This window comes from Quercus robur, chromosome 2 (assembly GCF_932294415.1).
Source record: "Quercus robur chromosome 2, dhQueRobu3.1, whole genome shotgun sequence".
Lineage (NCBI taxonomy): Eukaryota > Viridiplantae > Streptophyta > Magnoliopsida > Fagales > Fagaceae > Quercus > Quercus robur.
The window spans coordinates 81,855,628-81,877,295 of NC_065535.1; the positions used below are offsets into that span (position 1 = coordinate 81,855,628).

At 39.5% G+C, this 21,668-nt stretch overlaps 1 protein-coding gene across 6 annotated transcripts; it reads right to left on the bottom strand.

The window, feature by feature from the left end:
• Positions 1–2,267: 2,267 nt before the first annotated feature.
• Positions 2,268–21,238, bottom strand: LOC126715323 (uncharacterized). Of its 6 annotated transcripts, none has more exons than XR_007651845.1 (5): positions 21,071–21,238; positions 20,813–20,895; positions 20,582–20,672; positions 3,161–3,285; positions 2,268–2,638 (listed from the first exon to the last, which is right to left on the bottom strand). XR_007651845.1 is itself a non-coding variant. In XM_050415880.1 (4 exons), exons 1-4 carry the CDS (start codon positions 21,097–21,099, stop codon positions 3,255–3,257), a joined length of 234 nt encoding a protein of 77 aa, XP_050271837.1. In that variant the 5' UTR covers positions 21,100–21,238; the 3' UTR covers positions 2,911–3,254. The 6 variants fall into 6 exon arrangements, 2 of the variants coding, with proteins under 2 accessions (XP_050271837.1, XP_050271836.1); XR_007651843.1 differs by lacking the exon at positions 3,161–3,285 and adding an exon at positions 17,703–17,827; XR_007651844.1 differs by lacking the exons at positions 2,268–2,638; positions 3,161–3,285 and adding exons at positions 2,911–3,160; positions 17,703–17,827.
• Between the last annotated feature and the right edge of the window lie 430 nt (positions 21,239–21,668).

Below are 21,668 nucleotides of genomic sequence, written 5' to 3' on the forward strand. Positions count from 1 at the left end.
ACTTGGATAAAAGCTGAATTTTGATGCTGTAATCAAGGAAGATAAATTCTCCATGATAGTGGTGCAAGAAACCTCAGAGGAAATATAATAGCAACATGGACAAAGTAATTAGGTCTAGCTATTAGAAAAGTTGTTGAAGGAGTCAAGAGAATTGTCCTTGAAGGAGATGGTTGAATGTCATTGAACCATTGAAAAACAAAGAAGTTGCCCCTCACCAAAGTATCAAAGCAAATTTTGGAAGATATTTTGTATCTTGCTGAATATTTTGTTAATGTATGTAGAGAGGAAAATATTTTTGCCTATCTTCTATCCCAATGAGCTGCTCTTTGGAACTAGAATAGACCAGTTTTCAACTCTTTCTAGAGATGATTGCAAGCCCTCCCTTGTGTCCTCTGTTTTGTCTTGAAAATAAAGTATTTATTCAATAAAAAATAAAATAATAATAATAATACGTGACTTCCTGCGTAGGAGCATTTGTATTAGTCATTATACAAGTGTCGGGATGGACGCTTACAAATAACCCTGTTGAGCTTACAGTAACGATCTTGCACTTTTGAACCAACTTGATATTGATAAGACCAAAAGCCTCTTGGCCTAGTGGCATTTCCAACTCCCTCTCAATCGAGTGAGCTCACTTACTCTGTTTATAGATGAACTCCCTAACCCGAAAGAGAGAGAGACAGGTTACACCTTTAGTAAACTAACTAATTCAAATTGTGTTAAGGATTGGAAAACTCTTCATAATTTATTTAGTTGAGAGTCTTATGAAGAAAAGAAATCTTTTTTCAAATTCCAGTTTGGAAAATGCATTTTGAAAAAAGAAAATTCTTTTTTAATATAAAAATTTTAAAATTTATTTCAAGGAAAAAAAAAAAAAAAAAACCCAGAAGCTAACAATTATTACTCACAATTATTAATCTTCATTTTGTTTAATGATATGAGTTAGTGAGTGTCTATTTGTATCCAACTTATTTACCACTTTTATATACATGTACAATTTTTTAAAATTTTTTTTTTTTAAATATAAATATATTTTAACACATTTTTAATAAATAAAATTAAATAAGTTGACGACAGACAGGCGAGTTACCCTTGACTGGTACAACTTCCTCTTCACACTTTTCAACACCCCTGGCATCAATTTTTTCTGCTTTTGCATGCGTAGAAGATGCCAAGTACTGAGCAAGGTAGCATCCTACGGTCATTAACTCATAAGATTTGCTGGTATCAGCACCTAGTTTTGTGAGGAAAAGGAGAAAGTGAAGAAAAATCTATGGGCCTATTAGTCTCTACTCTGCGTGGAAAGACTGTGCGTCCACTGTGTTGCTAATTGCCAATTCAAAAGAACAAATAAAGCACGAACCTTATTAGCAATATATCATTATCTACATGCTTTTACTAACAACATCACTCTGCCCCGCCCAGAATTGTGTTTACGAACAACACTGGTTTTCCTTTTTGGACGCATTAAGAATAGAAAAGTGGATTCCAGAATATGCCTACTAATTATTCCATACGATGTATTTTAACTTTAAACAAATGATATTTTGCTACAATATCACATTATGGAATATTCAAAAATTCAACGGTCCCCAATTTGTCAAATTAATAGTGGAAATTAAATGAATCGGGTGTTTAAATTTTCTTGGCAATAAATATAATATAGAAGTATACAAAGGGCAAAGTTCAAGTTGCAGTCACCACCCCTACAGTCATGGTTGTTAAGGTTTTAATATGGGCTAAGTAGTAAATTCCAAGTTAGAATATTCTACTACAATTATATTAAGTTGATTAGACACAAGTACTGTTATCTCCCACCGCATGAAGCTGATAAACCAGAATGGAGCTATCTCTAAGTGGAGTATATTAAACAGGTGTACTTAGGGCAATTATTAAGAAGAATAAAATGAATTCCATTTTCACCAGCATTGGGTAAAAGTGAAGTAGGAAAAGTTTATAAAATGTTGAAACTCTTTTACCTGAAAGTAGCTAGCAAAAGTTTTTCAACTTAGTTAGAAATTCTACCTTAACTATTGCCCTTAGGACACTCAATAACAAGATTCTTAAGTAATAGCTTAAGCCACCTTAGGGAGTACCTACCGTCTCTTTATTGTATAGCCCCCATTAGGCGTTAATTCCTTAGCTTATATTTGCAACAGAGGTAGATAAAAGGAGAGGAGAAGAGAAGTAAAATGATTGGAATATGCTAAAAGCTTCATTCTGGAGGGAGAGGGGAGATCTAGGTTGGATTGGGAGAGGAGGAAAAATTAAAAACAACAATATCAATCTTGCAAACAATTTTTGTAATATTGTTGGCCCATCCACAGAAACACAACAAGAAAATTTTGTCAATAAGCTATGGAGAATAAAGGTATAAGCCTCCAAGAAACATGTGAAAAGTGCTGGCAAACGGTTGTCCTGGATATACATACACCGTCAACTCTTTTTTTTCCTCTTTGATTTGACCCTCAATTAACTTACTAGAAGCAGAAACTCTAAATTTTATTTAACAAAATTTTTGTCATTGTATTATCAAGATAAATTTCAAACATTGCCTATGTAAAATTTTAAATGGATCAGTGACCTGGAATGCATACACCACTGACCAAACACTCTTATAGTAAATTCAGATAGATGCCTGCAAGTGCAACCAGAAATCTGTGTTAGTCCCATGGCAGAAGTTCTACCCAGGCACAGGCAAATAAACTTTGTTTGTGTCAGTCACTTTAACACCCACCAAACAAGCAATTTTTTTTTTTTTTTTTGGCTGAATCACCAAACAAGCATTCACTGTAAAATTATTTATCCCAATATAAAATGCACCATGGCAAGCATGCCTATGAGTCAATGGTAAAGCAGCATTTTAAGACTATACAAGTGGGAAGAAAATGAGGCAAATTCAACCAGACATAACTCATACGTATCAGGTCCATTAGTATTTTAATCATCAATATTAATATAATGTTTCAAATAATTGAGCATCTATGATTTAGTAAAGCACCATGTCCATTTGGTAATTATTTCAAATTGCTGCCACAGACGCAACACTGGATGTTGATCTCATATTTTTGGCTTAAGGGTAAAAAATAAAAGTACAATATGCTGTAACCACTCCACAATAAATGGAATGAGAAAAATACAATATCAAAATCTTCCTAACCTCATGGTGCAACTAAAACATCTGAACAAGATCCGCAAATATATTATAGTTGGCTGTACTCTGTAGGCCAACAGATCAACCCATGCGTCATGCATCACTTGCTCTCGGCATCGTATATATCTGTTCTGAATATGTCTATCAAGGAAAAACAGAAACACAGAGAGAAGACAACAAATATAGGGTGCTTGTAAACAGTAAGAAAGGTTTCAAGACCACATAGAATTATATATTCTTTATTAGCATTGTACATAAGCTTGGTTATAGTTCCTCAATATTTACAGTGCGTCTTACTTGATAACTATAGTCAGGATAATATACGAAAGCTAGGGCAATTAAATGGTAAAAGCTTAAAGAGAGTATAGGAGCTTCTGAAGTTTGAGTAAAAGATGAAAGAAAATGAGCAAACTCAAAGTCAGATCCAGATCTACATCTGCCAAGGGCAACAATGAAGAGACTCTGATTGAAACTAAGATATTCTTTCTTTTGTTGATTTAATCAATTCACATGCAATAGGAAGGGAAATAAATTAGGCAGTTCATAATAATACAGGAATATTCCAACACCTAAAATGATGGTACTTATGCTCAAATCCCATAAAAGTGAGAGCCTTGTGTATTGGGTACAACCCTTTCTTATGCCCAAAGTCATGTGTATGTAGTGTATATCTTTGGGAAGTTATAAACTTTGCACCCTGGTCAGTGCCAACTACGGTCCAAATATTTCTCTGTAGAACTATCATTGCAAAACTTCAAGAAATAGCCTCAGTTCCAACTCTCGGTTACAATATAATGACTCCCTTTCATTTGAATGATTAGAAAATAAATTAGAGACAATGATAAACAGAGAGCAGCTCAGATGTGAAATAGATCCTTTTGTTATGAGAGTAGAGAATACTTGAGCAGATGAGATCCCCATAACTTCCACTAGCAAACAAGTTTTACAAACATTCACCAGAGCATCCCCCTCATACTATCCATACTCTAGATCCTTTAGGGAACCAAACAACCAAAATCCTACAAGGACCTACTGACTCTAAACATCAAAACTTCCTTGAGGATCACATGCTCTTACAAAAAGATGGACATGGTAACATGCTCTTACAAAGACATATTTGTCCTTAATGAACCTTTTGGAGGATGAAATTAATCTTCCATAGAGGGAAATTTTATTTGATAGATTCAATAGTGACAATAGGGGAGAGGGATTTGAACCCTGAATGTTTCCATTGGAAATACCAGGAGGTACTAGTTGAACTATGGTTCTGCCAAGACTCATGCGGGGAAAATGTCTGAAGGTCAATTAGGGAGTTATGCTGAAAGTGATTCTGGGAGATCTTCTCAGGGATCCATTTGGTGAGAAAAAAGGCAAAAGAGGCGTAAAGATAGGAAGCATGAGCAAGAGGAAGAGTAGTCTAGCCTTGGAGAAGGGTCGTATCAAACACACCAGACAATATCAAGCACATCAGGGTGTGAGCGCTTTGACGGGAGGGACGAGGAACTTGAACGTTTGCGTAATTTGGTAAGAGATTTGGAGTTGGAAGCAAGAAGTAGACATCGGAGAAGGGATCGCGAGGAGCGTGAAGAGGGGTCAGCTACTATGTGGGGTCGCAATGGAGATGGGTCCCATTGATCTAGTTCCCGTAGACATTAGGATCGGTCGCGGGAGTACACAGACCGAGACTCAATCTCCTTAAAAGATCGACGACCCCACAACGCCGCTATGGATGTTATGAGCCAAGCATTACGCAGGCTGCTCGATCATCCTTCTTAAGGGACATTGAACGGGCTCCTACGCCGAGCAAATTTACGCGGCCTTCGTTTAACTCTTATGATGGGAAAATGGACCCGGTGAAGCATGTAAGCCACTATATCCAGATGATGTCTTTGCACACTCATAATGATGCGCTAATGTGTAAGGTATTTCCTTCGAGCCTCGGGCCCACTTCTTTGAGGTGGTTCAATGGATTGAGGAAGGGCTCAATTCATAGCTTTGTCGAGCTAATCCAAGACTTCAGTGTCCGGTTTATGACCTGCAATCGGTGGATGCACTGTTATCTATGAAAATAAGGGCCAAGGAAACCCTCTGAAACTACACTAGCCGATACTAAGAGCTATACAACGAGATTGGCAAAGGCAATGAAAAATCTCAGGAATTACTTTTCGATTGGGATTGCCCGAGGACTCCGAATTGCGAGACTCGTTGACAAGGAGACCTCCTAAGGATATGAGGCAGTTTATGAGGCGTATCGAAGAGTATAAAAGATTGGAGGATGACCGGCAGCGGAACAAAGGCAACGCTCCGATCATAATCAGCCTTGGCAAGGGGGTTTTCAATCAAGGCCCTAGAAGGATTTAAGGATTCAAGAACCGAGCACTCAGGTGAGGGAAGTGAACGACATTCAAGGAGTTAGTGCACACGATCGTGGATCGAATCAAGAATGAGCCATACTTTCGGTGGCCAAACAAGATGGAGGGTGACCTGTCAAGGAGAAATCAGAACCTGTACTGTACTTAACATAGGGATAAAGGGCATACCACTGAACAATGTAGGGTGTTAAAAGACCATTTAGAGCAGCTGGTAACAACAGGGTATTTGAAAGAGTTTGTGGTGGACCCGAGGAATCAGGATGTCGAGCAGGAAACTTGACCTCGGGGGAATCCTCTCCCACCCCTATTGGGAGTAATAAAAGTCATCCACACAACTTCAAGGGGTACCACGATATCCAAGAGGAGAGGGGTACTAGTTGTGGTTCCGGTAAAAGGTTGTCTGGACGAGCGACCCTCCGAAAAGAAGTTGAAATACACTCGGGAGCCCATTGCTTTCAATGATGACGATCTAGAAGGAATGATTCAACCACACGACGATGCTTTAGTGGTCACAACCCAGATAAATGGTTTTATAGTGAAGAGGGTACTGATAGATCAGGGGAGTGGAGCTAAAGTGATGTACCCCAACCTGTTTAATGGACTTGGCCTGAAGAATGAGGATCTCTCTAAGTACAACACATCCCTGGTGGTGTTTGATGGCCAGATGGTGATCCCATAGGGGCAGACTTCCACTTCCCGTAAATATGGAAGATGAGGTAATGGTGACATTTAAAGTGATCGGTTCGTTTTCTCCATATAGGACAATCCTTGGAAGGCCATGGATTCATGCAATAGGGGTAGTCCCATCCACTCTCCATGTGAAGGTTAAATTTCGCACCAAGCAAGGTATTGCTATAGTAAGGGGAAACCAGCAAGCGGTCAGGTAGTGTTTGGTGGTCGCCGTTAACCGGGAGATCAAGTAAAAGGAACTAGCCAAGGAAGTACCCTTATAGCAATTACAGGAACCCCAGGAAGGAATGGGGGCTAGTTATGCTGAGGGCTTGATAAGAGTAAGGATACTATTGGATGATAACAGGAGTTTCCAAATAGGAACAAGTATGAAGGACGTGGATAGGGTAAAGCTACCGCTATTTCTTGTACAGAACGTTGATGTATTTGCTTAAAGCCCGTACGAGGTGCTCGGGGTAGACCTTGAGTTTATAGTTCACAAGCTTAACGTAGACCCACCATTCCCTCCCAAGAAGCAGAAGCCAAGGAGATCGGCTAAGGAGCACGTCAAAGCCGTCAGGCAAGAGGTTAAGAGGTTGAAGGAGGCAGGAGCGAATACCGTGGTGGTAAAAAAGAAGAACGGCAAATGAAGGGTGTGTGTTGATTTTTATTGATTTGAACCAGGCATAATCGAAAGACTCATTCCCCATGCCGAAGATCAATCAACTAGTAGATGCCACGTATAGGCACCCAAGGATGAGCTTTCTGGATGCTTTCTAGGGTTATCATCAAATTGCCTTGGCCGCCGACGATCAAGAGAAAACAGTGTTCATATCCCCCGATACTAATTACCATTACACTGTAATGTCGTTTGGGTTAAAGAATGCTAGAGCTACTTATCAAGGGATAATGACAACGATGTTCAGAGATAAGATTGGGCGAACGGTGGAGGTGTATATTGACGATATGGTGGTTAAAAGCAAACGGGAGGTGCAACATATTGATGATCTTAAAGAGGTGTTTGAAGTGCTTCAACGACATAAGTTGCACCTCGATGCTGACAAGTGTGCTTTTGGGGTGGGGGATGGCAAGTTCCTAGGGTATATGATCACTAGCCGAGGAATAGAAATCAACCCGATGAGATTGAAGCTATAGAGTGCCTCAAGTCGCCGAGCAATCCAAAGGAAGTCCAAGTGCTCACCGGTATACTGGCTGCCCTTAACCGATTTATTTCCAAGTTTGCCGATCGGTGCCGTCCATTCTACCAACTTTTAAAGAAATGGAAGGGATTATAGTGGAACGAAGAGTGTGAAAAAGGCTTTTCAAGATTTGAAGGAGTATTTGGTACGAGTGCCCATATTGACGGCCCCAGAACTCGGGGAGGATTTATTCATATATCTCTCAATGTCCGAGCATGCCGTAAGTGTCATGCTACTGAGGGATCAAGGAGTGCAATAGCCAATATATTATGTCAACAAAACCTTAGTTGATGTCAAGACGAGGTACTTGCCTCTAAAGAAGTTGGTACTAGCGCTAGTACATGTTACAAGGAAGTTACTCCATTATTTCCAAGCTCATACCGTCTATGTATTAACCGAATATCCTTTGCAATCATTGTTGAAAAGATCTGACTTCACGGACAAAATAGCTAAGTAGGGAACTCGGCTAGGCTCCTTTGACATTAGGTACAAACCAAGAAGTTCGGTGAAGGGTCAAGTTCTTGCTGATTTTATCGCAGAGTTTTCCCCGAGGAGAGAAATGGAAGTGGTTTGTCATGTGAAGGTTCACCCGTGGAAGGTGTTTGTGGACGGTGCATCTAGAGCAATGGAAGCTGGGGCTGGAATTGTCATCATTAATCCAAAAGGGATAAGATTGGAATATTCTTTTCGGTTAGGTTTCAGGGCTTCCAACAATGAAGCCGAGTACAAAGCCTTGCTTGCCGAATTGAAAGCTATTTGGGATATGGGTGCTCAGGAAGTTGAGGTTTATTCGAATTCCTGGTTGGTGGTTAATCAGGTGCAGGGTAGTTTTGAAGCTAGGGTCCCCGAATGATGGAGTACTTATAGGTGGTAAGGCAGGTTATGAACCAGCTTTTGAAGGCAAAGGTGATTCAAGTGGCCAGGGGGCAGAATCGACATGCGAACTCTCTAGCCACTTTAGCGTCATCACTGACCAATGAGGTACCTCGGTTAATCAAAGTGGAGCTAGTGGCAAAACCAAGTATAAATGTAAGGGTAGGTGTTTCAGTGGTGGCAACATCCGAGCCATGCTGGATGGACCCAATCATTGACTTTTTGGCTAAGGATTGAGTGTCGAATGACGAAAAAGAAGCTGACAGGGTGTGTAAAGTAGCTGCTCGGTATTGGTTATCAGCAAATCGTAAACTGTACTAAAGGTCTTTTAGGGGGCCGTATCTTCTATGCTTGCGCCCCGACAAAGTTAATGAGCTCTTAACCGAACTCCATGAGGGGGTGTGCGACAGTCATGTTAGGGGATGCTCATTGGCACACCGAGCAATGACCTAAGGATTTTGGTGGCCACAGATGTAGAAGGATGTTGCTAAATATGTGCGGAAGTGCGAGCAATAACCATGTCCCGTTGATCCATCAGCCAGCAGGGGGTCTAAATCCTATCAGTAGCCTATGGCCCTTTGCGTAGTGAGGGCTGGACATTGTCGGTCCGTTCTCCTAGGTCACAGGAAATCGTAGGTTTGTTATAGTGGCTGTAGACTACTTCACTAAGTGGGTGGAGGCTGAGGCATTAGCTAATATCTGGGATGTGGATGTTAAGAAGTTTGTGTGGAGAAGCATAGTAACAAGATTTGGAGTACCAGAGTCCCTGATATCTGATAATGGGTTGCAATTTGATAGCAAAACCTTTCGCAAGTTCTGTAGTGATCTAGGTATCAAGAACAAGTATACCACCTCGGCATATCTGTAGAGTAACGATCAAGCTGAGGCCACTAACAAAGTAATTGTAAACGAATTAAAGAGAAGACTAGAGGGTGCTAAGGGTAAGTGGGTCGAGGAGCTGCCCAATGTTTTGTGGGCATATCAGACGACTCCCAGAAGGTCCATGGGAGAAACTCCATTTTCTCTTACATACAAAAGCAGAAGTAGACATACTGGCCGAGGTGAATTTATGCAGTGCTCGGGTTGCAAGATTTGTCCCTACCAAGAACGATGAATTAATGGTGAAACATCTGGACCTGTTAGAAGAATGCCAGGAACTGGCAACCATACGGTTAGTGGAGTATCAACAGAAGCTTGCCCGGAGGTATAACAGGGATGTGAAGAGGAGGGAATTCTGCACTGGAGACTTGGTACTTCGAAAGGTAATAGAAAATATGCGAGATGTCAATGTAGGAAAGTTAGCCCCAACCTAGGAAGGGCCTTATAAAATTACCACTATTGCTCGCGGGAGCATACTATTTGGAAGACTTTGATGGAAGACCACTTCACCGGCCATAGAATGTTCACAATTTAAAGAAGTTTTACCACTAACCATCAATGCACAGGAGTATGGGTTGAGTATAATGTAATATATGTATAATATCAAGTATTATGAGGGCAATGTTTATCCATGCAGATGTATTCATACTTTTGGTTCCATCATTATTAACTTATCAACCCCGATTAGCTAACACGGAGGAAACCAAATCTCTAATTATACTAAGGACAGAAGCCTGTTCCCGGTTCGATCCTAATCACCAAGCAAGTGGAAACCTTACATCTAATTATACTAAGGATAGAAGCCTGTTCCCGGTTCGATCCTAATCACCGTGCAGGTGGAAACCTTACATCTAATATTCTAGGGTCAGAAGCCTGTTCCCAGTTCAATCCTATTCACTGAGTAGGCGAAAACCTTACATCGGATTATTCTAAGGGCAAAAGCCTGTTCCCGATTCAATCCTAATCACCGAGTAGATGGAAACCTTACATCAGATTATTCTAAGGGCAGAAGCCTGTTCCTAGTTCAATCCTAATCACCGAGTAGGTGGAAACCTTACATCAGATTATTCTAAGGGTAGAAGCCTATTCCCGATTCAATCCTAATCATTGAGCAGGTGAAAACCGTACATCAAATTTTTCTAAGGACAAAACCTGTTTCCCGATTCTACCCTAATCACCGGTCAGGTGGAAACCTTATAATAAATTTACCTAACAATGAAAATCATGTTCCCGGCTAAGCCTAATCACCTAACAGATGGGAACCTAACACCTAGTTGTCTTAAGAACGAAAGCCTGGCATTCATTTTCATTAAATATACAAGCACGAGCCAATTTCAATCACAATTGCCGAGTAAGCGCGAGCTTGGTGTTAATTTTTTCTAAAAACAAACATTTTTCAATTCGGTCCCAATCACTGAATAGATAAAGATATAGCCTATCTTTTGGAAGGCAAGTGAAGGAGTAGTCTTTATCACCGACCAAAGTCAAGCCTTGATTAGGCTACCTGGTCATTAGGAATAAAAAGGCAAGGCATGGCAGAAAAATAACTTAGTAACAATGCGATAATCATTTATAAATATAGCTCAAATAAATGTTTGGTCACCACATCTGGATGACTAATCAAATAAAGTAAAGGGGAATAAAAATTTAACCATTGTTCTGTCACCACAACCCAGTGATTGTAGGCAAACCATGCAAATAAAAGGAAAAATTAAACAAAAAGAAAGTAACTGGGTAAAGGCAGGATAAAATCCAAGCATCAAGCTAAAGGATCAATGGGTGGGAGTTGAGCTTCGTCATCAGTTGGCCGTTTTGGTGCATCTTCGACTGGTTGAGCGGTTGGAGGTGGCTGAGTTTGTACGTCCTCGGTAGGCTAGATGCCAACATGAACGTTGCTGGTGACTTCCAGATTAAGTAACTCCACGTGGGAATCAATTGCCTGCACCAACTCCCTTATACTGGGAGTCTCCTCTTCATCAGCAGCACCGAAGTGATTTTGGACGGAGGGAGAGGGGTCCGGGAAGGGAACCTGGTTGGGATTCCTTAAAAGAGAATCATCAGGAACCCCCATAGCTTACAGGGCAGCCATCCACCCCTTTCCGATTCCATGTTTCCGAGCTTGGTAAATGATAGGCTCCACGGAGTTTTCTGCGTCTGCGAAACTTTCATTGTACCATATTTCTTCACAAGCTTCTAGAGCCGCCTTTAGGTCGGCAATTTCATCAGCCTGTGTAAGGTTCAAGCTCTTCGCCTCCGCCAGTTTGAGCTTGGTCCCGCCCAGCTTCACCTCCATCTCCGTCAACCTCTTTTCTACTAACGTTCTGGCTTTCTCGGACGCGTGAGCTTTCTTTTCTACAGCCTTGGCAGCTTTTCCCTTCTCTTTCAAGGTGGCCACGACGACGTCTTTGAGGGCTTTCTCCCGGTCGGCATCCTAAGCAGCCTCCTTCAGTCGATCATCCATTACATAAGCCAATTGGGCGGCCTATAATATAACAGCAATACATGTAAAAAAAAAAATTAATAACGAAAATAAACATATGTACAAGTACATTAATGCATGAAAGTGGGAATAAAATGAGTTACCGCAATAGTGTGCCACTGCAGCCAAGTAGACAGCGACTCGTCGAAGCCACCCAAGAAGAAGTGCATATCTTAAGGCAGAAGAAGGCCCTATACCAAACCCTGACACAAGAGGGGGCTCACTGCCGAGCCTGAAAGTGATCTGCCAACCCACCTCTTGCCGCAAAAAAGACGCAACGTGAGACCCAGCCTATGTAGTGGGCCAAACATCGCCATGAGGCTCACGAATAGTGATCCCCCTAAACACTCAGGAGGGAGTTCTTGAAGGTGCATCCCCCGGGCTGCAGGAGGTTGCTCGACGGTGTGTTGTCTCTTCCGAGAGCGGTCGAGGGGAAGAGGAGGAGGAGTAGGGTTTCCTCTCTGGGGTTCTTGCTGTTGCGTTGTTAGACAAGCGCCGGGCACAAAGTGGTCAATAGTCATCGCCCGTCTGGTCACTATTTCATCCTCGCCAGGGTCGGATTCTACTCCTGAGGAATTTACGGATTCGGCCACTGTTGGCTTGGTTACTTGAATGGGGGCTGGATCTTCGGGTCTTTCAACGGGTCAATAGACGAATCGGTTTCTGGAAACTGTCTCTGCTAAAGTGTCTCTGAGGGGTACTAGTGATTTAGCTCTAACTATACGGGGACCAAGGTCCTGAGCTTCACTAACCGTTAAAGAAGAGGGGGGGGGGGGCGCAAATTGGCGTGCCAAACGTCGATATACGATAATAGCGGGTTGTCTACTAGCAAAGCCTGGCTGAATGACTACCAGGTAGAGTATACCAGGTTGCAGCCGAGTATCAGATGGGATGCCCGAAGCTGTTTATCTGTGTGCACAAATATCTCTAACCTGAGCACAAAGTTGAGGTCCCTCACGTGCACAACCTTAAGGTTCGTTTAAATCTTTTCCCTTCTGCACCAAATCAACAAGAAGATTGGTTAGTATATGCATAAGTGGAAAGAGTAAAAGCATCAAATTTAAAGCAAGTAAAAGTACTCGGTACCGACCAACGTCACTCGACAAAAGTGGACAAAGGAGCTCATTAGCAAGCCAATTGCCGCTCACCCGAACGAATTCTCCCGCCGAGTTTCTATTGGAGTCAAGAAGGCATGATATAAGTTGTAATAGAACCTAATATTGCCGCATAAACTATACATAAAGTTTATGTCGTGATGGTTCAGTTGCAACCCATATATTTGGTTCATTCTACTGACATAACTTACAACTCGGTAAAAATTGGGGGGAGGTTGATCGAGGCATAGGCCATAAAACCTAAGGGTACCAAGTATAAGAGAGTCCATGGGAAACCTAACCCCACCCTCTAGGATAGCCATCAAAGGGAAAAACACTACGTTATGATCAGAGCCTCTTTGGAGAGCAATATCACCCTCGTGACAGTAGACGATATCAACATCTCCAGGAACGCCGTAGGCTGCTCTAAAATTAACCAAAGATGCTTCGGAAGCGAGGAGATGAGAATAACCCATTCTTAAACTCTAGAGTGAAGAAAAATTGAAAGAAGAGGAAAGAGTAAAGAAGACTTATTGTGGGCTTTAGGAAATGATGTTCTAGACTGGAGAATTTATGCACAGGAGAAGTATGCTTAGCAGAGAGGAAGTTGAAGAAGAAATTATGTAAAGAGTGGTGTGAGAAATTAGAAGAAACTATTTATAGGGCTAAAGCATTTAATGAAGAGGAAGGTAGGAAAATCTTTCTGATTTCTTTTGGTAACCCCCACACACATGGGCTCAATTCATGAACCATCAGGTTATAATTACTGTTGAATGTGACAGCCTGGCACAGCGCTCTTTTTGAAAAAGCGTTGATGGCCATCTTGTTCGTTTAATAGCCAACGGTTGTGCTTCTCGAGGAATCACTAGCGCCATTCAGACTGTCCTTGATTTGCTCCCAATAGCCGGGCACGAATCAAGGGGGGCTATTGTACGAGTGTGATCTCGGGCCCATTGAGCTTTGGGCCCTAAACTTATTGTATAGTACACGATCCCATGCCCATTGGACCTTTGACTTCGGTTCGGGCATGCCCTAAAGCCCAAATTGGGCCCAAGTGACATGACTGGCCCATCTTGCCCTGAACACATCAGAGACAAGCCCATGCCGGTCAAGTACAACCTAATCGAGAATGTAGTTGCCGAGAACATCCAATGTTCTCGGCATCCCGGTATTGCCTTAGAGAATATCCCTGCCGAACCATCTTTTGGAGGTGGGAACCAGTTTTAATACCATTACCACCGCTCCCAATGGAGCATCCTCTTAGAAATGATGGAATTGGACCCCCATCCACACGAGTGAGAATAGGAAGTAATCATAACACCTTCACCCATCTCAAGTTATAAATAGGAGAATAGAGTGAGAAGTGGGGGTAGACAATTCTGGAGAGAAAACAGAGAGAAAAGAGTAACGATATCAGTAGCGAGGGTAGTAACTTTGTGAGGAAAAAGTGAAGAGTTCATGGAAACAAGAGTGTGCAGTTAGGTCTCCGAGCAAAGGACTATCCATAGTAGGAAACTCAAAACCCACAATACAAACAAGTTGTGAGCCCAAGTATAAGTTGAGCCCGTTGAAGACCATTTGGGTGCGCACAATATATAATATGTCTATTGCTGAGTGGGAGAAAATGAGAATCAACCTAAAGCCTAGCCTAGGTTTAGAGGGTGTAGATGCTAAAGATTTCCAATTATATGCCACAATTCTCTATAACTAGGTATGGATGACGAGAAATAAAGTTAGAATGGATTAATCAAAAACAACCCAGAAGAGTTGTGAAGCAAGTTAATAAACTTTTGAGGAACACAAGCAAGGTTAGAGAAATTAGCTCCAAAAAAATCCCAAAAGGCCCATCCTAGACTCCCCCACCTAGGACTTGGATAAAAGCTGAATTTTGGTGCTGTAATCAAGGAAGATAAATTCTCGATGATAGTGGTGCAAGAAACCTCAGAGGAAATATAATAGCAACATGGACAAAGTAATTAGGTCTAGCTATTAGAAAAGTTGTTGAAGGAGTCAAGAGAATTGTCCTTGAAGGAGATGGTTGAATGTCATTGAACCATTGAAAAACAAAGAAGTTGCCCCTCACCAAAGTATCAAAGCAAATTTTGGAAGATATTTTGTATCTTGCTGAATATTTTGTTAATGTATGTAGAGAGGAAAATATTTTTGCCTATCTTCTATCCCAATGAGCTGCTCTTTGGAACTAGAATAGACCAGTTTTCAACTCTTTCTAGAGATGATTGCAAGCCCTCCATTGTGTCCTCTGTTTTGTCTTGAAAATAAAGTATTTATTCAATAAAAAATAAAATAATAATAATAATACGTGACTTCCTGCGTAGGAGCATTTGTATTAGTCATTATACAAGTGTCGGGATGGACGCTTACAAATAACCCTGTTGAGCTTACAGTAACGATCTTGCACTTTTGAACCAACTTGATATTGATAAGACCAAAAGCCTCTTGGCCTAGTGGCATTTCCAACTCCCTCTCAATCGAGTGAGCTCTCTTACTCTGTTTATAGATGAACTCCCTAACCCGAAAGAGAAAGAGAGACAGGTTACACCTTTAGTAAACTAACTAATTCAAATTGTGTTAAGGATTGGAAAACTCTTCATAATTTATTTAGTTGGAGTCTTATGAAGAAAAGAATTTTTTTTTCAAATTCTAAGATTTATTTCAAGGAAAAAAAAAAAAAAAAAACCCAGAAGCTAACAATTATTACTCACAATTATTAATCTTCATTTTGTTTAATGATATGAGCTAGTGAGTGTCTATTTGTATCCAACTTATTTACCACTTTTATATACATGTACAATTTTTTAAAATCTTTTTTTTTTTTTTAAATACAGATATATTTTAACACATTTTTAATAAATTAAATTAAATAAGTTGACGACAGACAGGCGAGTTACCCTTGACTGGTACAACTTCCTCTTCGCACTTTTCAACACCCCTGGCATCAATTTTTTCTGCTTTTGCATGCGTAGAAGATGCCAAGCACTGAGCAAGGTAGCATCCTACGGTCATTAACTCATAAGATTTGCTGGTATCAGCACCTAGTTTTGTGAGGAAAAGGAGAAAGTGAAGAAAAATCTATGGGCCTATTAGTCTTACCCTGCGTGGAAAGACTCTGCGTTCCCTGCGTCGCTAATTGCCAATTCAAAAGAACAAATAAAGCACGAACCTTATTAGCAATACATCGTTATCTACATGCTTTTACTAACAACATCTCTCTGCCCCGCCCCGAATTGTGTTTACGAACAACACTGGTTTTCCTTTTTGGACGCATTAAGAATAGAAAAGTGGATTCCAGAATATGCCTACTAATTATTCCAATACGATGTATTTTAACTTTAAACAAATGATATTTTGCTACAATATCACATTATGGAATATTCAAAAATTCAACGGTCCCCAATTTGTCAAATTAATAGTGGAAATTAAATGAATCGGGTGTTTAAATTTTCTTGGCAATAAATATAATATAGAAGTATACAAAGGGCAAAGTTCAAGTTGCAGTCACCACCCCTACAGTCATGGTTGTTAAGGTTTTAATATGGGCTAAGTAGTAAATTCCAAGTTAGAATATTCTACTACAATTATATGAAGTTGATTAGACACAAGTACTGTTATCTCCCACCGCATGAAGCTGATAAACCAGAATGGAGCTATCTCTAAGTGGAGTATATTAAACAGGTGTACTTAGGGCAATTATTAAGAAGAATAAAATGAATTCCATTTTCACCGGCATTGGGTAAAAGTGAAGTAGGAAAAGTTTATAAAATGTTGAAACTCTTTTACTGAAAGTGGCTAGCAAAAGTTTTTCAACTTAGTTAGAAATTCTACCTTAACTATTGCCCTTAGGACACTCAATAACAAGATTCTTAAGTAATAGCTTAAGCCACCTTAGGGAGTACCTACCGTCTCTTTATTGTATAGCCCCCATTAGGCGTTAATTCCTTAGCTTATATTTGCAACAGAGGTAGATAAAAGGAGAGGAGAAGAGAAGTAAAATGATTGGAATATGCTAAAAGCTTCATTCTGGAGGGAGAGGGGAGATCTAGGTTGGATTGGGAGAGGAGGAAAAATTAAAAACAACAATATCAATCTTGCAAACAATTTTTGTAATATTGTTGGCCCATCCACAGAAACACAACAAGAAAATTTTGTCAATAAGCTATGGAGAATAAAGGTATAAGCCTCCAAGAAACATGTGAAAAGTGCTGGCAAACGGTTGTCCTGGATATACATACACCGTCAACTCTTTTTTTTTTTTTCCTCTTTGATTTGACCCTCAATTAACTTACTAGAAGCAGAAACTCTAAATTTTATTTAACAAATTTTTTGTCATAGTATTATCAAGATAAATTTCAAACATTGCCCATGTAAAATTTTAAATGGATCAGTGACCTGGAATGCATACACCACTGACCAAACACTCTTATAGTAAATTCAGATAGATGCCTGCAAGTGCAACCAGAAATCTGTGTTAGTCCCATGGCAGAAGTTCTACCCAGGCACAGGCAAATAAACTGCGTTTGTGTCAGTCACTTTAACACCCACCAAACAAGCAATTTTTTTTTTTTTTTTGGCTGAATCAACAAACAAGCATTCACTGTAAAATTATTTATCCCAACATAAGATGCACCATGGCAAGCATGTCAATGAGTCAATAGTAAAGCAGCATTTTAGGACTATACAAGTGGGAAGAAAATGAGGCAAATTCAACCAGACATAACTCATACGTATCAGGTCCATTAGTATTTTAATCATCAATATTAATAATAATGTTTCAAATAATTGAGCATCTATGATTTAGTAAGGCACCATGTCCATTTGGTAATTATTTCAAATTGCTGCCAGAGACGCAACACTGGATGTTGATCTCATATTTTTGGCTTAAGGGTAAAAAATAAAAGTACAATATGCTGTCACCACTCCACAATAAATGGAATGAGAAAAATACAATATCAAAATCTTCCTAACCTCATGGTGCAACTAAAACATCTGAACAAGATCCGCAAATATATTATAGTTGGCTGTACTCTGTAGGCCAACAGATCAACCCATACGCCATGCATCACTTGCTCTCGGCATCATATATATCTGTTCTGAATATGTCTATCAAGGAAAAACAGTAACACAGAGAGAAGACAACAAATATAGGGTGCTTGTAAACAGTAAGAGAGGTTTCAAGACCACATAAAATTATATATTCTTTATTAGCATTGTACATAAGCTTGGTTATAGTTCCTCAATATTTACAGTGCATCTTACTTGATAACTATAGTCAGGATAATATACGAAAGCTAGGGCAATTAAATGGTAAAAGCTTGAAGAGAGTATAGGAGCTTCTGAAGTTTGAGTAAAAGATGAAAGAGAATGAGCAAACTCAAAGTCAGATCCAGATCTACATCTGCCAAGGGCAACAATGAAGTGAGACTGATTGAAACTAAGATATTCTTTCTTTTGTTGATTTAATCAATTCACGTGCAATAGGAAGGGAAATAAATTAGGCAGTTCATAATAATACAGGAATATTCCAACACCTAAAATGATGGTACTTATGCTCAAATCCCATAAAAGTGAGAGCCTTGTGTATTGGGTACAACCATTTCTTATGCCCAAAGTCATGTGTATGTAGTGTATATATTTGAGAAGTTATAAACTTTGCACCCTGGTCAGTGCCAACTACGGTCCAAATATTTCTCTGTAGAACTATCATTGCAAAACTTCAAGAAATAGCCTCAGTTCCAACTCTCGGTTACAATATAATGACTCCCTATCATTTGAATGATGAGAAAATAAATTAGAGACAATGATAAACAGAGAGCAGCTCAGATGTGAAATAGATCCTTTAGTTATGAGAGTAGGGAAAACTTGAGCAGATGAGATCCCCATAACTTCCGCTAGCAAACAAGTTTTACAAACATTCACCAGAGCATCCCCCTCATACTATCCATACTCTAGATCCTTTAGGGAACCAAACAACCAAAATCCTACGAAGACCTACTGACTCTAAACATCAAAACTTCCTTGAGGATCACATGCTCTTACAAAGAGATGGACATGGTAACATGCTCTTACAAAGACATATTACTCCTTAATGAACCTTTTTGAGGATGAAATTAATCTTCCATAGAGGGAAATTTTTTTTGATAGATTCAATAGTTACAATAGGGGAGAGGGATTTGAACCCTAAATGTTTCCATGGGAAATACCAGGAGGTACTAGTTGAGCTACAAGGCTCTTAGCTCCATAGAGGGAAAATTTTACCTCAACATGGAAGCTCATCATAGTGACAGCTGCTTTAGAGTCTGTTTAGATGGACAGAGATTGGGGGGGAGGTGGCTGGAATGAACTTTAAAACATAGGGTTAAGTCACAAGAGCCTAGACATGCTTAGAAGGAATAACGATATTAAGCCATGATTCTTAAGTGATTAAAACATCTATAAGTACTTCGATCTACCACGTAGAGTGCAATCTAATGTAAGGTGTGATCTAGTACATGCATTTATGCTAAGACATCCATTGTCTAATCACCAAAGAGAACCATATAACTAGAGGAGCTAAGACATTTGTAAGTGGTTGTACAAACTTTGATACTGGTGCTGCAAAGACAATAAAATTGGATCAAGTCTTTTCGGTGTCAACCTGGATACATACATTAAACCAAAAAAAAAAAACTCAGTTCCAAACATGCAAGAAAACAATCTCCAAAGCTGGACCTGCTGCCTTCCCTTACCACAAAGGGCAGAAAGGTGTACTCATGAGCCACAATTATAATCATAACAGTGGTATTCCTTAAAACAAAATCCTTCATTCATGTATATCCAACAAATCCTTGGAAGAAAAATCACCCAGCTTCCCATGGAAAGAAGTGGCTACTTAATTCAGTAAACAAATGTTGTAAAAACTACAAGCATTTCTAGACATCAAGGCCAAACCCCCTTTCTCCATAAAAGAAGTCCACATAGGAATCACAACAAGAAATGTAGTTCAATTTACAACAACTTAACTCCATGAGATAAAAGATCCCTTGTATCATTATGTCATGAATCTAACCCGCCTTGCACAGAAGGTTAAAACTTATGTACAACAAAAACAAAAATTTTAGCCAAGAGCCTTGTAGATCAACTGGTTAGCATCTCTTGGTATTTCAAGAGAGACATCCAGGGTTCAAATCCCTCCCTTCCCCATTGTAACTATTGAATTATAAAACCAAAAAAACAAAAACAAAAACCATATATATATATATACACACACACACACATGAGAGTGAAAATAACTCTCCTTGTGTCTGTGCTCAGTGTCATATATTTTGTTAATAGCCAGTCCGAAGCACAGATAAAGGAGGAGGATTGTGGCAAGTTGACATTTGGCATAAAATTTAGTTACGGCAAGAGGCATTATGCCATGACTTCAACTACAACAGGAAATGTAGTTCAATTTACCACAACTTAACTCCACACAACAAAACATCCCATTAGTCATTATGTCATGAACCTAACACCCAGCTTACACAAGGTAAAAAATTAAGAAATACAACAAAAGAAAAAATTTTAAATCATGAGTAAAATAACTCCACTTGTATCTATGCTTAGTCTCGTATATTTTGTTCCTAGCTTGTCCCAAGTCATGAAAAAGGAGGAGGGTTGTAGTAATTTGACAGCCAGGCAGTCAGAGTAAAATTATTATGAATGAGAGTGAAAATAACAATCTCCAATTTTCATATGCCACACAACAAATGCGGTGCAATGCTGCAATTGTAATCAATACATTCACAATACAATCAATTAGTAAAAGGAACGCAGAATCAGATTGCACTGTAACGCAAGAAAGATAAGAAATTTGAAAAGGATACACCAAATAAAAGCCATGAGCAAATGCCCCAGCCAGCACAATAGTAAACAAACGGTCCCTCAAAACCGGATTCTTCCTCAGGGAGAGTCGAACTGAAAAAATTCAAAACACCCATAAACTAAACACATAGAATAACCAAAACCCATGAAGGAAACATGATCCAATTCAACAAGCACAAAAAAGTTCAAAACTTGATATGTGAAAAAAATAAATAAATAAATGGAAGACTTACTGAGAGGAAGTACAGGAGCATAGATAAGAGGGACCAAGAACTTATATGGGGGTCCCTTGTTTTGCCTCCGTACAGCAGCCTCTCTTTGAGATTATATACATGCACGCAAATTCAGAAACAAAATAAGCATAAGAAAGATGGTTTTGTTTGGTCAAAATTATCAAATAGAAACACATACACGCAACTTTAAAACCAAAAATAAAAGTAAAGGAAAAAGATGTTGGTGTTGTGTGGAATTGAATTACGGGGAAGACTTACTGGCTTGAGGGATTGGAGGAAGAGGCCATGGCGGATAGAGATCTGGAAAGATTTGCAGAAGGTGTGCTGAGACAGAGATGCGAATCAAAGATGGTGTGCGTGCGATATAATACAACGTTTTTGGGGTCTGTCGCTTCAGTTGACAACTTTTCTCTGCCTCTTCAACGACGTACCGTTTGACGACATTAAGGTTTTGATAAATAAATAAATTTAATTATTAAAAAAAAAAAAAAAAAAAAAAAAAAAAACACCTTAGCTAAATGGCGGTTCCAAGATTTTTTTCTAGAGAGTTAACAGAGCCAGAAATTTGTCGAGGGAGACAAACTTTCTCCATTGATATCCGTTTGACCAAATTTTGTTAAATTGATAATAAAAATGTTGGGCACTAACATACTTTTAACTTAATGACAGGTTTCTAAAATTATTCTCCATTTCATAATTAAAATTCATTATATTAAAATATTCATAATGATTTTTACTTTTTTTTTTTAAAGGGCTGAGAAAAGATTGGTTGTTGCAAGTCTTTTGGTTACGTTTTTTACTAAATATGGTTAAACTTTGTTAAAGAAAATCTTATACAAATTTAGAATATTCCATT